Source organism: Nematolebias whitei, chromosome 1 (genome assembly GCF_014905685.2).
Source record: "Nematolebias whitei isolate Nwh7 chromosome 1, NemWhi1, whole genome shotgun sequence".
NCBI classification, from domain to species: Eukaryota; Metazoa; Chordata; class Actinopteri; order Cyprinodontiformes; family Rivulidae; genus Nematolebias; species Nematolebias whitei.
In genome coordinates, this window is record NC_056498.1 from 57,723,093 (window position 1) to 57,737,709 (window position 14,617).

At 40.3% G+C, this 14,617-nt stretch overlaps 1 protein-coding gene across 2 annotated transcripts; it reads right to left on the minus strand.

Moving 5' to 3' along the window:
• Positions 1–5,364: 5,364 nt before the first annotated feature.
• Positions 5,365–14,497, minus strand: si:ch211-198a12.6 (uncharacterized protein LOC563253 homolog). Of its 2 annotated transcripts, none has more exons than XM_037679372.1 (2): positions 14,339–14,497; positions 5,365–8,801 (listed from the first exon to the last, which is right to left on the minus strand). In XM_037679372.1, the coding sequence occupies exon 2, from the start codon at positions 8,673–8,675 to the stop codon at positions 6,993–6,995; it is 1,683 nt and encodes a 560-aa protein (XP_037535300.1). In that variant the 5' UTR covers positions 8,676–8,801; positions 14,339–14,497; the 3' UTR covers positions 5,365–6,992. The 2 variants fall into 2 exon arrangements, with proteins under 2 accessions (XP_037535300.1, XP_037535308.1); XM_037679380.1 differs by lacking the exon at positions 14,339–14,497 and adding an exon at positions 13,636–13,730.
• Positions 14,498–14,617: the final 120 nt, after the last annotated feature.

Consider the following 14,617-nt stretch of genomic DNA (forward strand, 5'->3'; position numbering starts at 1 on the left):
TCTCATAAACTACTGAACATTTTGAAATGAAACATTCAGAAAGTAATCATTGGACTGATATACACAGCTGAAGTTTTGAAGTCGGCAATAGCAATTTTAGATATTGAGCTAAAATTTGGCAGCAGACATTCACAACACATACTCCCAAGAGCTAATAACAGACCATGCAAGATATTGCACGTCTAACAAAGTTAAATCAGGTCCTCAGGACGGTTTCTTTTTGTTGAAACGTTTTGTCTTTCATCAGTCTGATGAGCCACAACAAACTCAGTCTTATAACCTTCTCATAGTGGGTCAACCAGTTTGATGGTGCTCAGGTGGTTTCTATAGTCCGCCCTCTCCCCCGTTGACTCGTTTGAGGCAGTCATGGCCAAAGTGGTTCAAAATATCCTGATTCATGCTCAATACATGTAATTAATAGTCAGGTCATCTGGACGGTTTCTTTTTTTGTGCTGAGATGTTTCACCTTCCATCCAGAAGTGAGGAAACACCAAACAACTGCTTCTCCCCCAACAGCTTACTCCTAAGTGTGCGTGTGTGTGTGTGTGGGGGGGGGGGGGGGGGGGGGGAGAAAAATTATGTTGGTGCTAAGATGGCCTCTGGGGCCCACCCTCTCCCTCATCACAGTCTTGTCAAACTGGCTCAAAACACCAAAGTCCATGTCTTGTTTGTAAGTCTTGTTTGGTGTTTCTTCAGACTGATGAAGCCTTCTGGATGAAGGCACAAAAAAAGAAACCGTCCAATGACCTGACTGAACATTGTTGGATTTTATACCTGGATTATTGAGCATGAACTCTGATGTAATTAATAAGTTTTCTACCTGGGATATTGAGCATGAATCAGGATGTTTTGAACCACTTTGGACATGACTGCCTCAAACGAGTCAGCAGGGGAGAGGACCACAGAAACCACCTTAGCACCATCAAACTGGTTCACCCACTATGAGAAGATGCTATTTATAAGACAGTTTGTTGTGGCTCCTCGGACTAATTAAGACTTTTGGATGAAATGCACAACGTTTCAAAAGAAACCGTTTGAAGACCTGACTTAACTTTGTTAGATTTTTCTACCTGGATTATTGAGCATGAATGAGGATTGCATATTTTTCTGCTTGACCAAAACTGTAATTTCTGAACATTAAATCATAAATCTTAGCCTAAAACTCTGGCATGAAAGGTTGTGGGTTTAACTGTAACACTCAAGACATTTTACAGCATATAATGTGTTAAATGTATTTATTCATAGTTTAAAGACAATTTAGAATTACCAATTGATCTACATGCAAGTTTTAGATCTGTGGGAGGAAACCAGAGCGTCTTTATAAAACCCACAGAAAGGGCATGCAAAATACACCCAGAAAAACATTGTCCTCAAAATAGATACAAACCAAAGCACTGCTCTGCATCCAGAGAGCTGAGAACATATTTTTGGATAAGTCATTAAAGGTGGATCCATGTCAGCTTCAATAGATATCAGTCCAGCTGGACATCAGTCTTGGTTTCCAGAAATATTTCAGTCACACAAAACACTCAAAACTTTGTGTCTTAAATGGCAAAAATCCCATTCAGAGATGACAGTAAGTACTCTAGCATCCCTAATAATTTTATTGTATAACATCAGCTACTAACAAGCGGTACGCCGATGTCCACGCCAGTGAGGTATTTGAATACCTTTGGGACTGCAGATGCGAACTAGCTTTTGCTATAATCTGGTACAGGACAATAAATGGTGACATTTATGTTTGAGTTGTACATTGTCCCCTTTTTAAATAAAGTTCATGCATTCAATAGTGAATGTTTGCAGTTGTAGAGATGAGTGTTTTTCTTGACTGGAAATGAACAGGGAATGCAAGCAAACCTTAATGTTTTTGGTGTAAAATATTCAAGTGGGTATGAGTTAAACTGTATATAAGAACACAGATTATTTTGTTTTTGCTTGTCTGAGGTACTGCAATGTATGGAAGCCCATTTCAGCCATGAAAGGAAAAAACAAAAGCCCAACAGGAAGTCATAATTTCAATTTTTAAAGTCTTAATTACGAGAATAAAAGTCATAATTATGAGTTTTAAAATCATAATTACGTGAATAAGTCATAATTATGACTTTTGTTCTCGTAACTATGACTTTAAAACTCAATTATGACTTCCTGTTGGGCTTTTATTTCATAGTGGAAATGGGTTTCAATACTAAATGATATATAGACGATGAAAAGATGTATACATTACATACCTTTGTTTAAATGGATTGCTGTTTGAAGGCAGAGGGACATACATTGAATGAATTAATCCATCCAAGTAGTCCTACTCAATACATGTGCTATGTAAGAAAACTACCAGTGTCTGACAGGAAGTTGCGTCCCTGTAGTTTTGGCAAGGGACAAACTTAAAAATTAAATTAAAAAAGTCGAAATTATGACATTTATTCTCATAGTTATAAACTCAAAATTATTACTTTTATTCTCGTAATCAAGACTTCCTGTTGGGCTTTTTTCTTTCATGAGAGAAATGGGATTCCATAGAATGTGATGGATCCTGAAGAGCAGTTTTAATTTCCACAAGGCCTAATGTTGGAGCTATGCAGGGGATGGCCAATGATGGCCTTGGCCACAACAGAATAACCTTTGGTCACCTGAATCATTTGAACTTTATTTTAAAGCAATATAAGATCTACAAAGCAGTTTCCTCAAATGATGTAAATATGTGATACACCTAGAAGATGGTACCTCACTTACAAACCAGATTCCAAAAAAGTTGGGACATTAAACAAATTGTGAATAAAAACTGAATGCAATGATGTGGAGATGGCAAATGTCAATATTTTATTTGTAATATAACATAGATGACAGATCAAAATTTTAATCTGAGTAAATTTAACATTTTAAAGGAAAAATATGTTGTTTCAAAATTTCACAGTGTCAACAAATCCCAAAAAAGTTGGGACAAGTAGCAATAAGTGGCTGGAAAAAGGAAATTGAGCATATAATGAACAGCTGGAAGACCAATTAACACTAATTAGGTCAACTGACAACATGATTGGGTATAAAAAGAGCTTCTCAGAGTGTCAGTGTCTCTCAGAAGCCAAGATGGTAAGAGGATCACCAATTCCACCATTGTTGCGCAGAAAGATAGTGCAGCAATACCAGAATGGTGTTACCCAGCGTAAAAGAGCAAAGACTTTTAAGTTATCATCATCAACCGTGCATAACATCATCAAAAGATTCAGAGAATCTGGAACAATCGCTGTGCGTAAGGGTCAAGGCTGTAAAACTCTACTGGATGCTCGTGATCTCCGGGCCCTTAAACGTCACTGCACCTCAAACAGGAATGCCACTGTCAAGGAAAAAACAGAATGGGCTCAGGAATACTTCCAGAAAGCATTGTCAGTGAACACAATCCACCATGCCATCCGCCGTTGCCAGCTGAAACTCTACAGTGCAAAGAGGAAGCCATTTCTAAGCAAGCTCCACAAGCTCAGATGTTTGCACTGAGCCAGGGGTCATTTAAAATGGAGTGTGGCAAAATGGAAGACTGTTCTGTGGTCAGATGAGTCACGATTTGAAGTTCTTTATGAAACACTGGGACGCCATGTCATCCGGACCAGAGAGGACAAGGATAGCCCAAGTTGTTATCAACGCTCCGTTCAGAAGCCTGCATCACTGATGGTATGGGGTTGCATGAGCACTTGTGGCATGGGCAGCTTGCATGTCTGGAAAGGCACCATTAATGCAGAGAACTATGTTCAGGTTCTAGAACAACATATGCTCCCATCTAGACGTCATCTCTTTCAGGGAAGACCCTGCATTTTTCAACACGATAATGCCAGACCACATTCTGCAGCAATCACAACATCATGGCTACGTAGGAGAAGGATCCGGGTACTGAAATGGCCAGCCTGCAGTCCATGTCTTTCACCTCTAGAGAACATTTGGCGCATCATAAAGAGGAAGGTGCGACAAAGAAGGCCCAAGACGATTGAACAGTTAGAGGCCTGTATTAGACATGAATGGGAGAGCATTCCTATTTATAAACTTGAGAAACTGGTCTCCTCTGTCCCCAGACGTCTGTTGAGTGTTGTAAGAAGGGGGGATGCCACACAGTGGTAAAAATGGACTTGTCCCAACTTTTTTGGGATTTGTTGATGCCATGAAATTTGGAAACAACAGAATTTTCCCTTACAATGATACATTGTTTAAACTTTTGATCTGTGATTTATGTTCTATTCAGTAGCTTTCAACACCAATGATCTGTGTTTTGATCCTGTATGCTCCACACTGGTTTGTCGTCATTATCTGCATCGTTTTTATGTCTATATTCTGATTTACCTCATTTTGTATTTTGCTCGGTGTTACTTGTTTTGTCTGTACAGCACTTTAGTTGGCCTTGTCCCTGTTTTAAGTGCTCTATAAATAAAGTGGTATGGTATTCTGAATTAAAGATTAGATGTTGGCACCTCCACATCACTGCATTGTTTTTATTCACAATTTGTTTAGTGTCCCAACTTTTTTGGAATCCGGTTTGTACTTTTCAAAGTTCATGCTCACAACATGCATACTCCAGTCAGTAAGGGTACCCTGTAGAAACAGAAAATACTCAATGCTAGAGTACTAGTAATAACAGGTGAAGGCTACACATTATAAAATGACCATCCATCATCTTTACCTATGCTTCTTCCTTTTCGTCACAGGTGCCCATGTCAGTGGTGTAGTCTACGTGATACAAGGTCATACAGAGTACCCACAAAGAAGCTTGAGAATTTCAGTATACCCACGTAAAAGTACCCAGCGATACATATTAAGCATGTCTCTTGACACGTTAAAACGCTTCCAGCGCTTATTACATTTGCATATCCAGCAAATTATTGTATACTTCTGTATTTAGTAGTTAAACATGTTTTGCTTCGATACCATTTTAGAAATTCTGTTATAGTTTGTTGTAGAGAAATTTGGAAAAGTTCAATATCAATGTCTAAAAATCAATATAAATTGACGATTACATCGCACTAACGGGTATACTTTTGGTTTCGAAGCACAGTATAGCCACCACAAAAATGTAAAGTACACCACTGGCCCATGTCCAGCTAAGAAACTTTGCCAAAACTGAATTTACTCAGCAGTAACTGAACTCTTCTCTGCAGTAGTCGCCAGTGTACGGCGACACCATGTGGACAGGCTATGAAATTCCAAGCATGAGAATTTTTTTGTGCCATGTTCATCTTAATCTACTTGATTTAACAAGATCTCTAAAACAAGCTTTGACCACGTCATAAAGCCATTGATTACACCAGCAGAGAGTCAACAACCTTTATTTATCCATATATGTGCCACCCATTCTCTTAAGGACAAGTCTTGAGAAGTCTATATGGATCTTTTACATTTTTTCTCTACAATGAGGCTATTAACAAAAAAAAAAGGGGGGGTGGGGAAAAAACAGTTGTAACAGTGTAAACACATGGGAATATACATTAAAGCAATAAAAGCAAACTTATGAGTGACAAAATTAAAAGGTTGGGTAAATTAACATAACTAAAATCTCCTGAAAACCCTAACTTTAATCAGGTCTCTCTTGTAAATGAGGCCTCGAGGCTCAACGGGATTAACCTGTCTAAATAAAAGGTTGAACGAATGAACTTTTCTCAAATAACTCAGCATACATTTCTACTTCGCATGCAGTAAGGCACCTATCTAACAGGGAAGAGAACTATGCTACAGTCGGACACGCAACTGTTTTCCAAACAAAACGAAAATATTGCTCACTCTCATAAAACAGTCGCATTCCCTTTCATATAACCCAAGCCATGTTTAAAAAAATACATTAGTTTGTAAAAGATATTTTACACAAAACAGTAAATAAGAGCGCAATCTGTCAGACCTGGGAAAAATCCTGGAAAAGTATTTTCTGTTGTAGCCTTAATATACACAGCCTTGTTCTTATTTTGGATCAAATGGTGATAAGTCTGCAGACGAACAAGGGTTACCAATATTCTATACACAATTAGTCTCTAAAGCAATAAAGTATATCATGTACATTTGGAACTTGAGTGTAGCTGAAACAATGTGGTAAATAATTAGGACACGGTTCATGTTGTAATATGCTATCAAGAAGGTTTTTATTTTCTAACAGACGTCGACTAATGGCTAAGTTGCATGTCATTAGAGTCAGGGTATCAGCCGGAATCGCTCTGTACAACTCAGAACTGTGAGAAATCGTGGACGTACAAAATCCAACCTCATAAATATACAAGTCGGCTCGTGGATTATGGAGACCAGTTTTGAAAAACAATCTGCAATCATTTTGTTTTGATTCTTCTCACCTCCAACACCTGGAACAAAATAGTGAAAAGGGCAAAATAAAGTGAAGACGAAGTGAATCTTACTATCAAAAATGTCATCTTTTGGAACAGCACACTAGTCACCTATTTATTTATATATATGTATATATAAAGAAAATCAAGTATTTACATTGGATTTTTGATATTGGTTTCACGTGGGCTATGTAAGTGGAAATAAATATTCAAACTGAAGACAAAGTTCTTGTCCAAACTTTATGTAGACTTGAATAGTGAGGAGATGTAAAGCAAAAATAAACACCACTGAGATTAACAGAATTATTTTATCAAAAAACAGGATGAAGCATATTTACCAAGTTACAATTTTATCGTGTATATCTTTAAAAGAGTTCTGGAGGTCCTGAATTTGAATGACAAGAATCGATTCCTTCACAATATGCAACTGAACTTTGTTGAAACTGAGCATAAAGCTCTAGGTTCTGTTCTTAAACGTATTTCACTAAGTTCATTACAGGGTTGGACTTTTCCTTTTGAAGACTTCTGCATTACTGTCAATTAGACTCAAATAAAGCGCCGACATGACCTCTTGTCAGTAGGTCGGCCTGACATTTTACGTTCTGGTGATGCAGATGAAAAAAATGATCTGCAAAACAAACAAGTTCGGGCATTAGGGATGTTGCACGGCGAGGGGGGGGGGGGGGTGACTGCTCACTGATCTTCTACCGGTACATGAATCCTATGATGCCTGGAGAGAGAAGATGAATGGTTAAAGCCTTTTCCACACTGAGAGCACCTGTATGGTTTTTCGACAGAAAGGATATGCTGCTTTGGGAAGGCATTGTTAGGGAAAACCTTTGGTGACGGGATAGGGATGGGACTGTACTGCTGTGGTGGTGTCTGTGGGGTTGGCTGTGGTAGTTGTGGCTGCTGTGGTTTATTCTCCAAGTGAATTCTCTGGTGCCTTACAAGAGACGAAGATTGATTGAATCTTTTACCACAGTGACCACAGGTGTAAGTCCATCTGTTTCCATCCGAGTGGACTCGTTGGTGCCGTGACAATGAAGAGGAATGATTGAACCCCTTCTCGCAGTGGTTGCACATGTAAGGTTTCTCTCCTTCCTGATGTACTCTCTGCTTTTGGGGAGTGCCGTAAGACAAGGTTTTTCCGGGCTGGGGTTGAGAAAACACCGGATTCTGCAGGTGGGTCTTGTTATGGCGCGACAGAGACGAGGAGTGGTTGAAGCCCTTGTTGCAATGTCTGCAGGTGTAGGGTTTGCCTCCAGCGTGGACTTGCTGATGCTTCTTTAGATGGCGCTTGCGGACAAAACTCTTTCTGCACATATTGCATTTGTATGGCTTTTCACTCGAGTGGATCCTCTGGTGCTCTCTGAGAGTGGCAGCAGTAGCAAAACACTTCCCACACTGAATGCACTGGTGGGGTTTCTCTCCTAGAACAATAGTGGCATGGGTCTTCTGGTGCTGCTTCAGGTTGGAAGTTGTAGCAAAGCCTTTGCCACACTGGCCGCATGTATATGGCTTTTCACGTGCATGGACCTCTTGGTGCTTCTTCAAATGCCTTCTGCGGACAAAGCTCTTCCTGCATTGGGTGCATTTGTACGGCTTGTCTTCAGAATGCATCTTCATGTGTTCTCTCAGTGTAATGGCTGCGGCGAAGCTCTTTCCGCACTCCGAGCATCTGTGCGGTTTGTCTGGCAAATTAATCATCTGATGGGACTTGAGGCTGTAGGCCTCAATGACATCTTTGCCCATGATTTCTACCCCAGGGGGAGCATAGGGTTTTTCTTTCATGTGAATTTTCATGTGCTGCTTAAGGCTGGCCTCTACAGCAAAACTCTCACCACAGTGAATACAAATGTAAGGATTGAGGTCTTTGTGGATCTCAAAGTGTTGGTGAAGATCAGCTATGCTGCCAAAAATCTCACCACACTCGTTGCACTGTAGGCCATGTGCTTCGTGTATGATTACACCATTCTCAGACTCAATTGTTAGCTCCCCGCCGTGATCAGACTCCATTTTAACAACATGCTCGCCTTCTGTCCTAAGCAGCACCTCTCCCAGAAGAGTCTCGGTTCCTGACTGCTTGATTTCTGCTGCCGTGAAACAGTGAATATCACTATGTTCCACTTTAATATAATCATGGTCAGTCTCCGCTACAATTGCATCAACACAAGCCACAGCACCGAGTTCTGTTCCCAGCCCCTGAATCTTTAGGTCTGAGCCATGGATCTCCAGCTCCAACCCACGCTTTTCCTCTGTCATGATCTCAGTTTCAGCTCCATAGTGAAGGTCGACATGGCTATGGGCTATGACACACTCCGACCCAAGCGTGTCAAGCCCGGGCGTGTCACATTCAGTCTCTGACTCGGCCATAAGAACACACTCCAGCCCTACGGCCTCCGTTTTCTTGCCGGATGAGAAACAAACAAAAAAGAAATGGGGGGGTATGGTTTTGGGCTCTTTTCCTTGCTTCTGTCACCCTAGAGATAGTAAGCAGACCTGTAAAAAGAAAAGAAACATCAGTGTGCTACATAAAGCATAAATACTAAGGTTGTACCAGCTAAATCAGCAATCCAACACGCCCATGAAATGTTTACACTAGGAGTGTCCAAGCCTGATTCTGAGAGCCACAATCTTGCATGTTCTAGAGCTTTCTCTGATCCAGCACACCTGATTTGAATCAGTGGGTGTTTAACAGGGTTCTATAGAACACAAAAAGGCAATTCAACCAGCAGGTGTGTTGGAGCAGGACAGTGGCCCTCGGGGATCAGGATGGGACACTCAAAAATGCAAGCTTCACAAGTTAGCAAAATTTTATGGGGACATTATTTTTTAAAACAGAATATTGATGTTTTAATCTCACATACAGTTGAACACGAAGAGTATAAATTGGTTTAGTAAAACACACACAACAGTATTTTGTGATTTCCAGCTCTCATCTACAGTACCATGTCAACAACTAGACAATATTAGCCAAAAACATGCAGTTCACTTAAAAAGGAAGCTGTATAATCTTGATTCTAATACACTCTGAAAAACAGCAAATATTCAATCATTAAAGCAACTAATACACATAGAATAGACATGACTTTATTGCTCCTCAGTGGGGAAATTCAGGTGTACCAGCAGCAAAGTGTCAGGTAAATCAAACAATGCAGATTCACACAAAGGTACAACAATATAAAAACAGAATATGATTGAGAATGTGGTACACATGGATTAAAGTAGGGAAAAAATAATTTGACTGAATTTTTTTTCTAACCCTAGGGGTACCCAACTGCTGTGGGTTACTCTGCGTGGAACAGAGTTGCCATCTGGGTGCCCAGGGGAGCAGATGATAGGAGGGTTAAAGGCTTGCTCAAGGGCCCTCTGTGGGCAAATTAGAGTGGAGGCAAGCGTGGGTCCGGGGACCTTCCAAGTCTGATCTCAGACTGAAGAAGTCTTTTGGTTAAAAGACAAAAAGGTTTCAACAAAGAAGAATCCGTCCAGTGGACCTGACTCAACCTTGTTAGATACACAGTAGTGTTCTCCAAGTTGTAGGAAGACGTTAACCTGCATCAAGACCAACAGCATTCTGAAGGAAGAGAGGGGTTTTAACAACTTTTCTGTAGGTTACTATCATTGCAGTTGAGGCCGGGTTGATATATTAAAAAAATAAAATAAAGCACAGGAAGTCTTTTGCAGAACATAAATCAACTTATTTCTTGTCTAGACTGGCATTTCTACCCTAAAATTGTTATTTCATTGAAAGGGTTTATATTTACAGGACTTTAGCTAAAGTTAAATGGAGACACTTATCTCTGGTATAATCTGGGGCATATTAATGTTCGTCTTTTAGCTCTAATATTTTCTAAACAAATACTGGACAAACAGCCTCTCTCACAGTGAAAGAAACTCAACCGGCAGCGTGCTCACGCTGCACGTCACTCTCTCTGACCTGGAGTTTGGTCGTGTGCACAGGTCACATGTCTGTAGAATGATGAAGAAGCTCCGAACACAGTTAATACAAAGTTAAGATTTTAGATACAAAAGTCTCGGGGAGGTCAGGTCACAGGAGAGAGAGGGGTGGTGGTGATGGTGTATCAGTTCTGGCAACAGTTTAAATCCTGTATCAGCATCTAATTGGACGGCTTTAACAAGATGACAACAAAACACGTTTTTTTTTTTAATAGTCCTCATTTTTACAATGACGGAAATCCGTCCTGGCCACATTCAAAATGATGGAAAATCTGTTGCAGTGACTGAGAACTTTATAATCCATGCTGTACAGTAAGGGCATATTTACAGCATATGAAAATACTGTGCAGTCATTAAAAATAGAATATCCAGGTTCAAGAGATGTGAACTGAGCAGGATAATTTAAAGAATGTACAAAATGTGCATGTGTGTTGTTGCACGTAAAAGGAAACAACACACTATGTCCAAGAAATGGAAAAACAGTGCAACTGTGCAGAGAAGTAAACACTTTTAATTTGTTGCGATCGGTGATTGTTATAAAGTTTAACAGCTGCGGGGAGGAAGGACCTGCGATAAAGTTCCACTGTGTACCTATGATGGGACAGAAATCAGATTTTTGAGATAAATTAAATTCTGTTTCAGTCGTCTCAGGGCACTGTACAAAAACATTTACATACCGGTACATTATCAAAGCCAATTAGTAAAAGTTAGGAGTCAGGAGAATGCATGGAATCTTCACTTCGTCGCAGTCTCTCATCCTGAGCGAGCAAAAAGGCAACAGTGGAAAGGAAAAACTCCCTTTTAACAGGAAGAAACATCCAGCAAAATCAGGCTCAGGAAGAGCGGTCATCTGCTTCAAACGGCTGGGGTTTGAGAGGACCAGGGCTGCACCGATCCACCTTTTTCCCTTCCGATACCGATGCTTGATTAAGTTGGTGGTGTTATAGCTGGAAGTTTTAGTGCCACCCCTTGGAACCGTCACTGCGCACGTATTGCACGTAGATGTTGAATGTGTTGGCTGAGGTAGTGTGAAATTGTTCCAAATGGCTGATCCTTTCGCTCGCTCCATTTTGAAAACAATCTATGTGGCGAGTTCGCTAGCGCGTGACGTCACTCAAGAGCAGAAAGCATAGAATTAGAGTGAATAGATCTGCCCAGTCATGGATCGGTCACATTGTCACCGATACCCGATCCAGAAGTGTATTTCCCCGATATCAGGACCGATACCGTTATTGGTGCATTTCTAGAGAGGACAGGAAGGAAAAACAAAGAAAGAATGGTTGGTCCAGGTGTACTTTCTATAGGAAGAGAGAAACAAAAACACGTTACAAGATAAAAATAATTACGAATACAAGCAGAAGTTGAGCAAGTAAAGACGGCTGCAGAGTGAGGAAATGTAGTCAACTTGTCCTCCAGCAGCATAAGAGGACAGTTACTGGAAATTTGTTCCACAACAGAGGAGAATGATAACTGAAAGCTCTGCTTGCCATTCTACTTTTGGAAGCTCTAGGAACCACAAGTAAACCTGCAGTTTAAGAGCAAAGTGCTCAGTTAGAAAAAATATGGAACAATAAGATCTGCAATATAAGATGGAGCTACGTTGTTGAAACTAAAACTGGAGCAATACGATCTCACCTACTCTCAAGACACCGGACAGCAGCATTTTAGATCAACTGAAGACTTCTTAAATAATTTTTTGGACACCCAGATAATAAACAATTGCAATAGTCCAGCATAGGCACAACAAACGTTTGGGCCACTTTTTCTGCATCATTTTTTGATAATCATCAAAAACCACAACTCTTTTTTTTGTCCGAGTTTAAAAGCAGAAAATGTATGATCATCCATGTTTTTATGTCTTTGAGACATGCTTGTAATCTAAGCAACTGATTGGATTAATTGGGTTTCATGGATAAATATAAGAGTATCATCAGCATAACAATGAAAATTTATCCCATGCTGTTTAATAACTTATGGCACTTCATGCCATAAGTTTGATGTACAAAGAAGAATCATTTACAAACTGGAATCCATCAAATAAATATGATTTAAACTATTTAAGAGCTGTTCATGTAATTCCGATACCATATTCAAGACTCTGTAGTAGAACATTGTGATCAGCTGTATCAAATGCAGAACTGAGGTCTAACAAGACCATTACAAGCACAAGTCCATTGTCTGAGGCCATGAATATAATTAGTAACTTCACCAGTGACATTTCTGTGCTATGATGAGCTCTAAACCATGACTGAAACGCCTCAGATTATTTCTATTCAGGCGTTCACACAAAATGATTTTACAGAATTAAGTTAGGTTGTCTTATCGAATAAAGACAACTTCAAACCCACAAGCTGAGGCTTGAGATGGGACTACACATTAAAGATACAAATGCACATAATCCGCATTAATGGTGGGGCTGAGATGGGGCTATAAAACTTGTAGTGGATTTGATAAAATAGTAAATGTGGTTTAACAAGAAATTCATTCACGTCCAAGGATTCATATTCCAATAAACGTTCCCACCAAGTAGTGAGTGTTTTGCTAACTACTTTGTGGTACAAGACAAGCTTCACTCTATTAGCAAAATCAAATGACAGCTGTGTGAACCACACAGCCTATATTCTAACTTAATCCGAAAACCGTTGTCCAGCCGAGTCACGCAAAACTTTACTGCGCAGTTCAGCCTTAAATTTGATACAACTCTTAAAACTATAGGACCTATAAAACGAGTACATTTTGGGGTATCAGGCAGCAACCTGATAATCGCTAGCCTTCCAAAGCAGCAACAAATAGCATTCATAGCCGCTAGTTAGCTGGCTACGGTCGCTTGGAGACTGGTTAACGACAAATAGCATTGTGTTAGCCGCTAATTTGTCCACAATTTAGCCAGCTAACTAGCTCAACGAGCAAAAGCCATCGCATACGTATTTGAAATAGGGTTATAGATAGCTATTAATACTCACTATAACAGCAGTGGTTTAATCACGTATGCCAGTGCAACCAAAGACGACGATTGACACGGAAATTCTCCCAGCGATTATTAACAGGCCATCTTGTTGTGCCACACCAGCACTTAAGATGGCTGCCACTTGCTAACGTTAGCCACGCTTAGCGTTCATCGTTCACGATGTATTTAAACAACGAAAGGGAGCATCAAGCATACCACAAACGAAGCCAACTGTACTCCAGAAACCACGGAGACGATTAAAATAAATATTACCTTGTAACGATGATCAACAGACAACCAAAATGTTAGATTTAGCAAGCTAAGAGGCACTGGCAGCCTTGTTCGGGAGCTGGCTAGCTGAAACAAAGATGGCTAACTGGGAAGAAGATGGCGAGCGGAAAACCCGGGAAAGGAGCGGCTGATACTCACTCACAAACAAAAAAAACACAGCAGATAACAGCTCAAACACGTTGATCAAACAAAAATCACTAAAAGCTGGTTGTTGGAACCGTTGTATTAGAGGACTAGACAGATCTGGGCTACAATCCCTCTTCAATGCGGCAGCGCCAGAAAAGACACACTTCAATGGCGCTGCGTTAGCGGCTGCGTTAGCGTGTCTATGCTACATAGCACGGCTAACGATCCGGCTAATCCAGTTTGTTAGCCTGGCTAAAGCCTCCGACCACTGATGCCGATCGAACACTCTTAGCGGAAACGTAGTTTAAAAAACACCCACTTTAACTGCGTTAAACATAATACATTTTAAAAGACAAAGCGGACCGTCCCCCCGTGAAATGGGTCAGTTCATCAACAAACGTGCATTCAAAAAGCTTTTACTCTGAAAAAACACTTTAAAGATCAAATTTTACCAATCACGAGCTGCTGAGCTTGTCTGCTTTAAATTGCACACCGACTTACAGATAGTGCGGATCGAGGCCTATATTTTTCCATCATAAAGCAAGGACATGTTGACAAAAATATAGTCAATCCATGCATCTTTATAAACAATAAGGTTACAATATTACCCGCCGTTCATCAGACTCAATGCTAAATACTATGTTGCATTAAACGATGGGATTAAGGATCACATCAGTCTTGAATATATCATAAATCGTGGCGTGCACATACCCACCTTTCTATCTTTGTTCTTTATAAATGGTTAAAAAAAGAAAATGAGAAATCGATTTTCTTTAAACTAGGGGTTATGAACGGAATGCAAGCTGAAGTGGGTGAGCCTCGATCTTTCTTCCTCGATCTGTGCGAATCGCTGCCGCCACAGCTCATCTGGCGCCAACGTAGGAGCAACTTTAGCGAAAGGAACTATTGTCGTTTCAAGGCAGAGCGGAAATCATCATCGCCCCCTGCAGGCTCGGAGTAGTAGTGCATGACAAGCTCTTTATGCAGCTCGGAC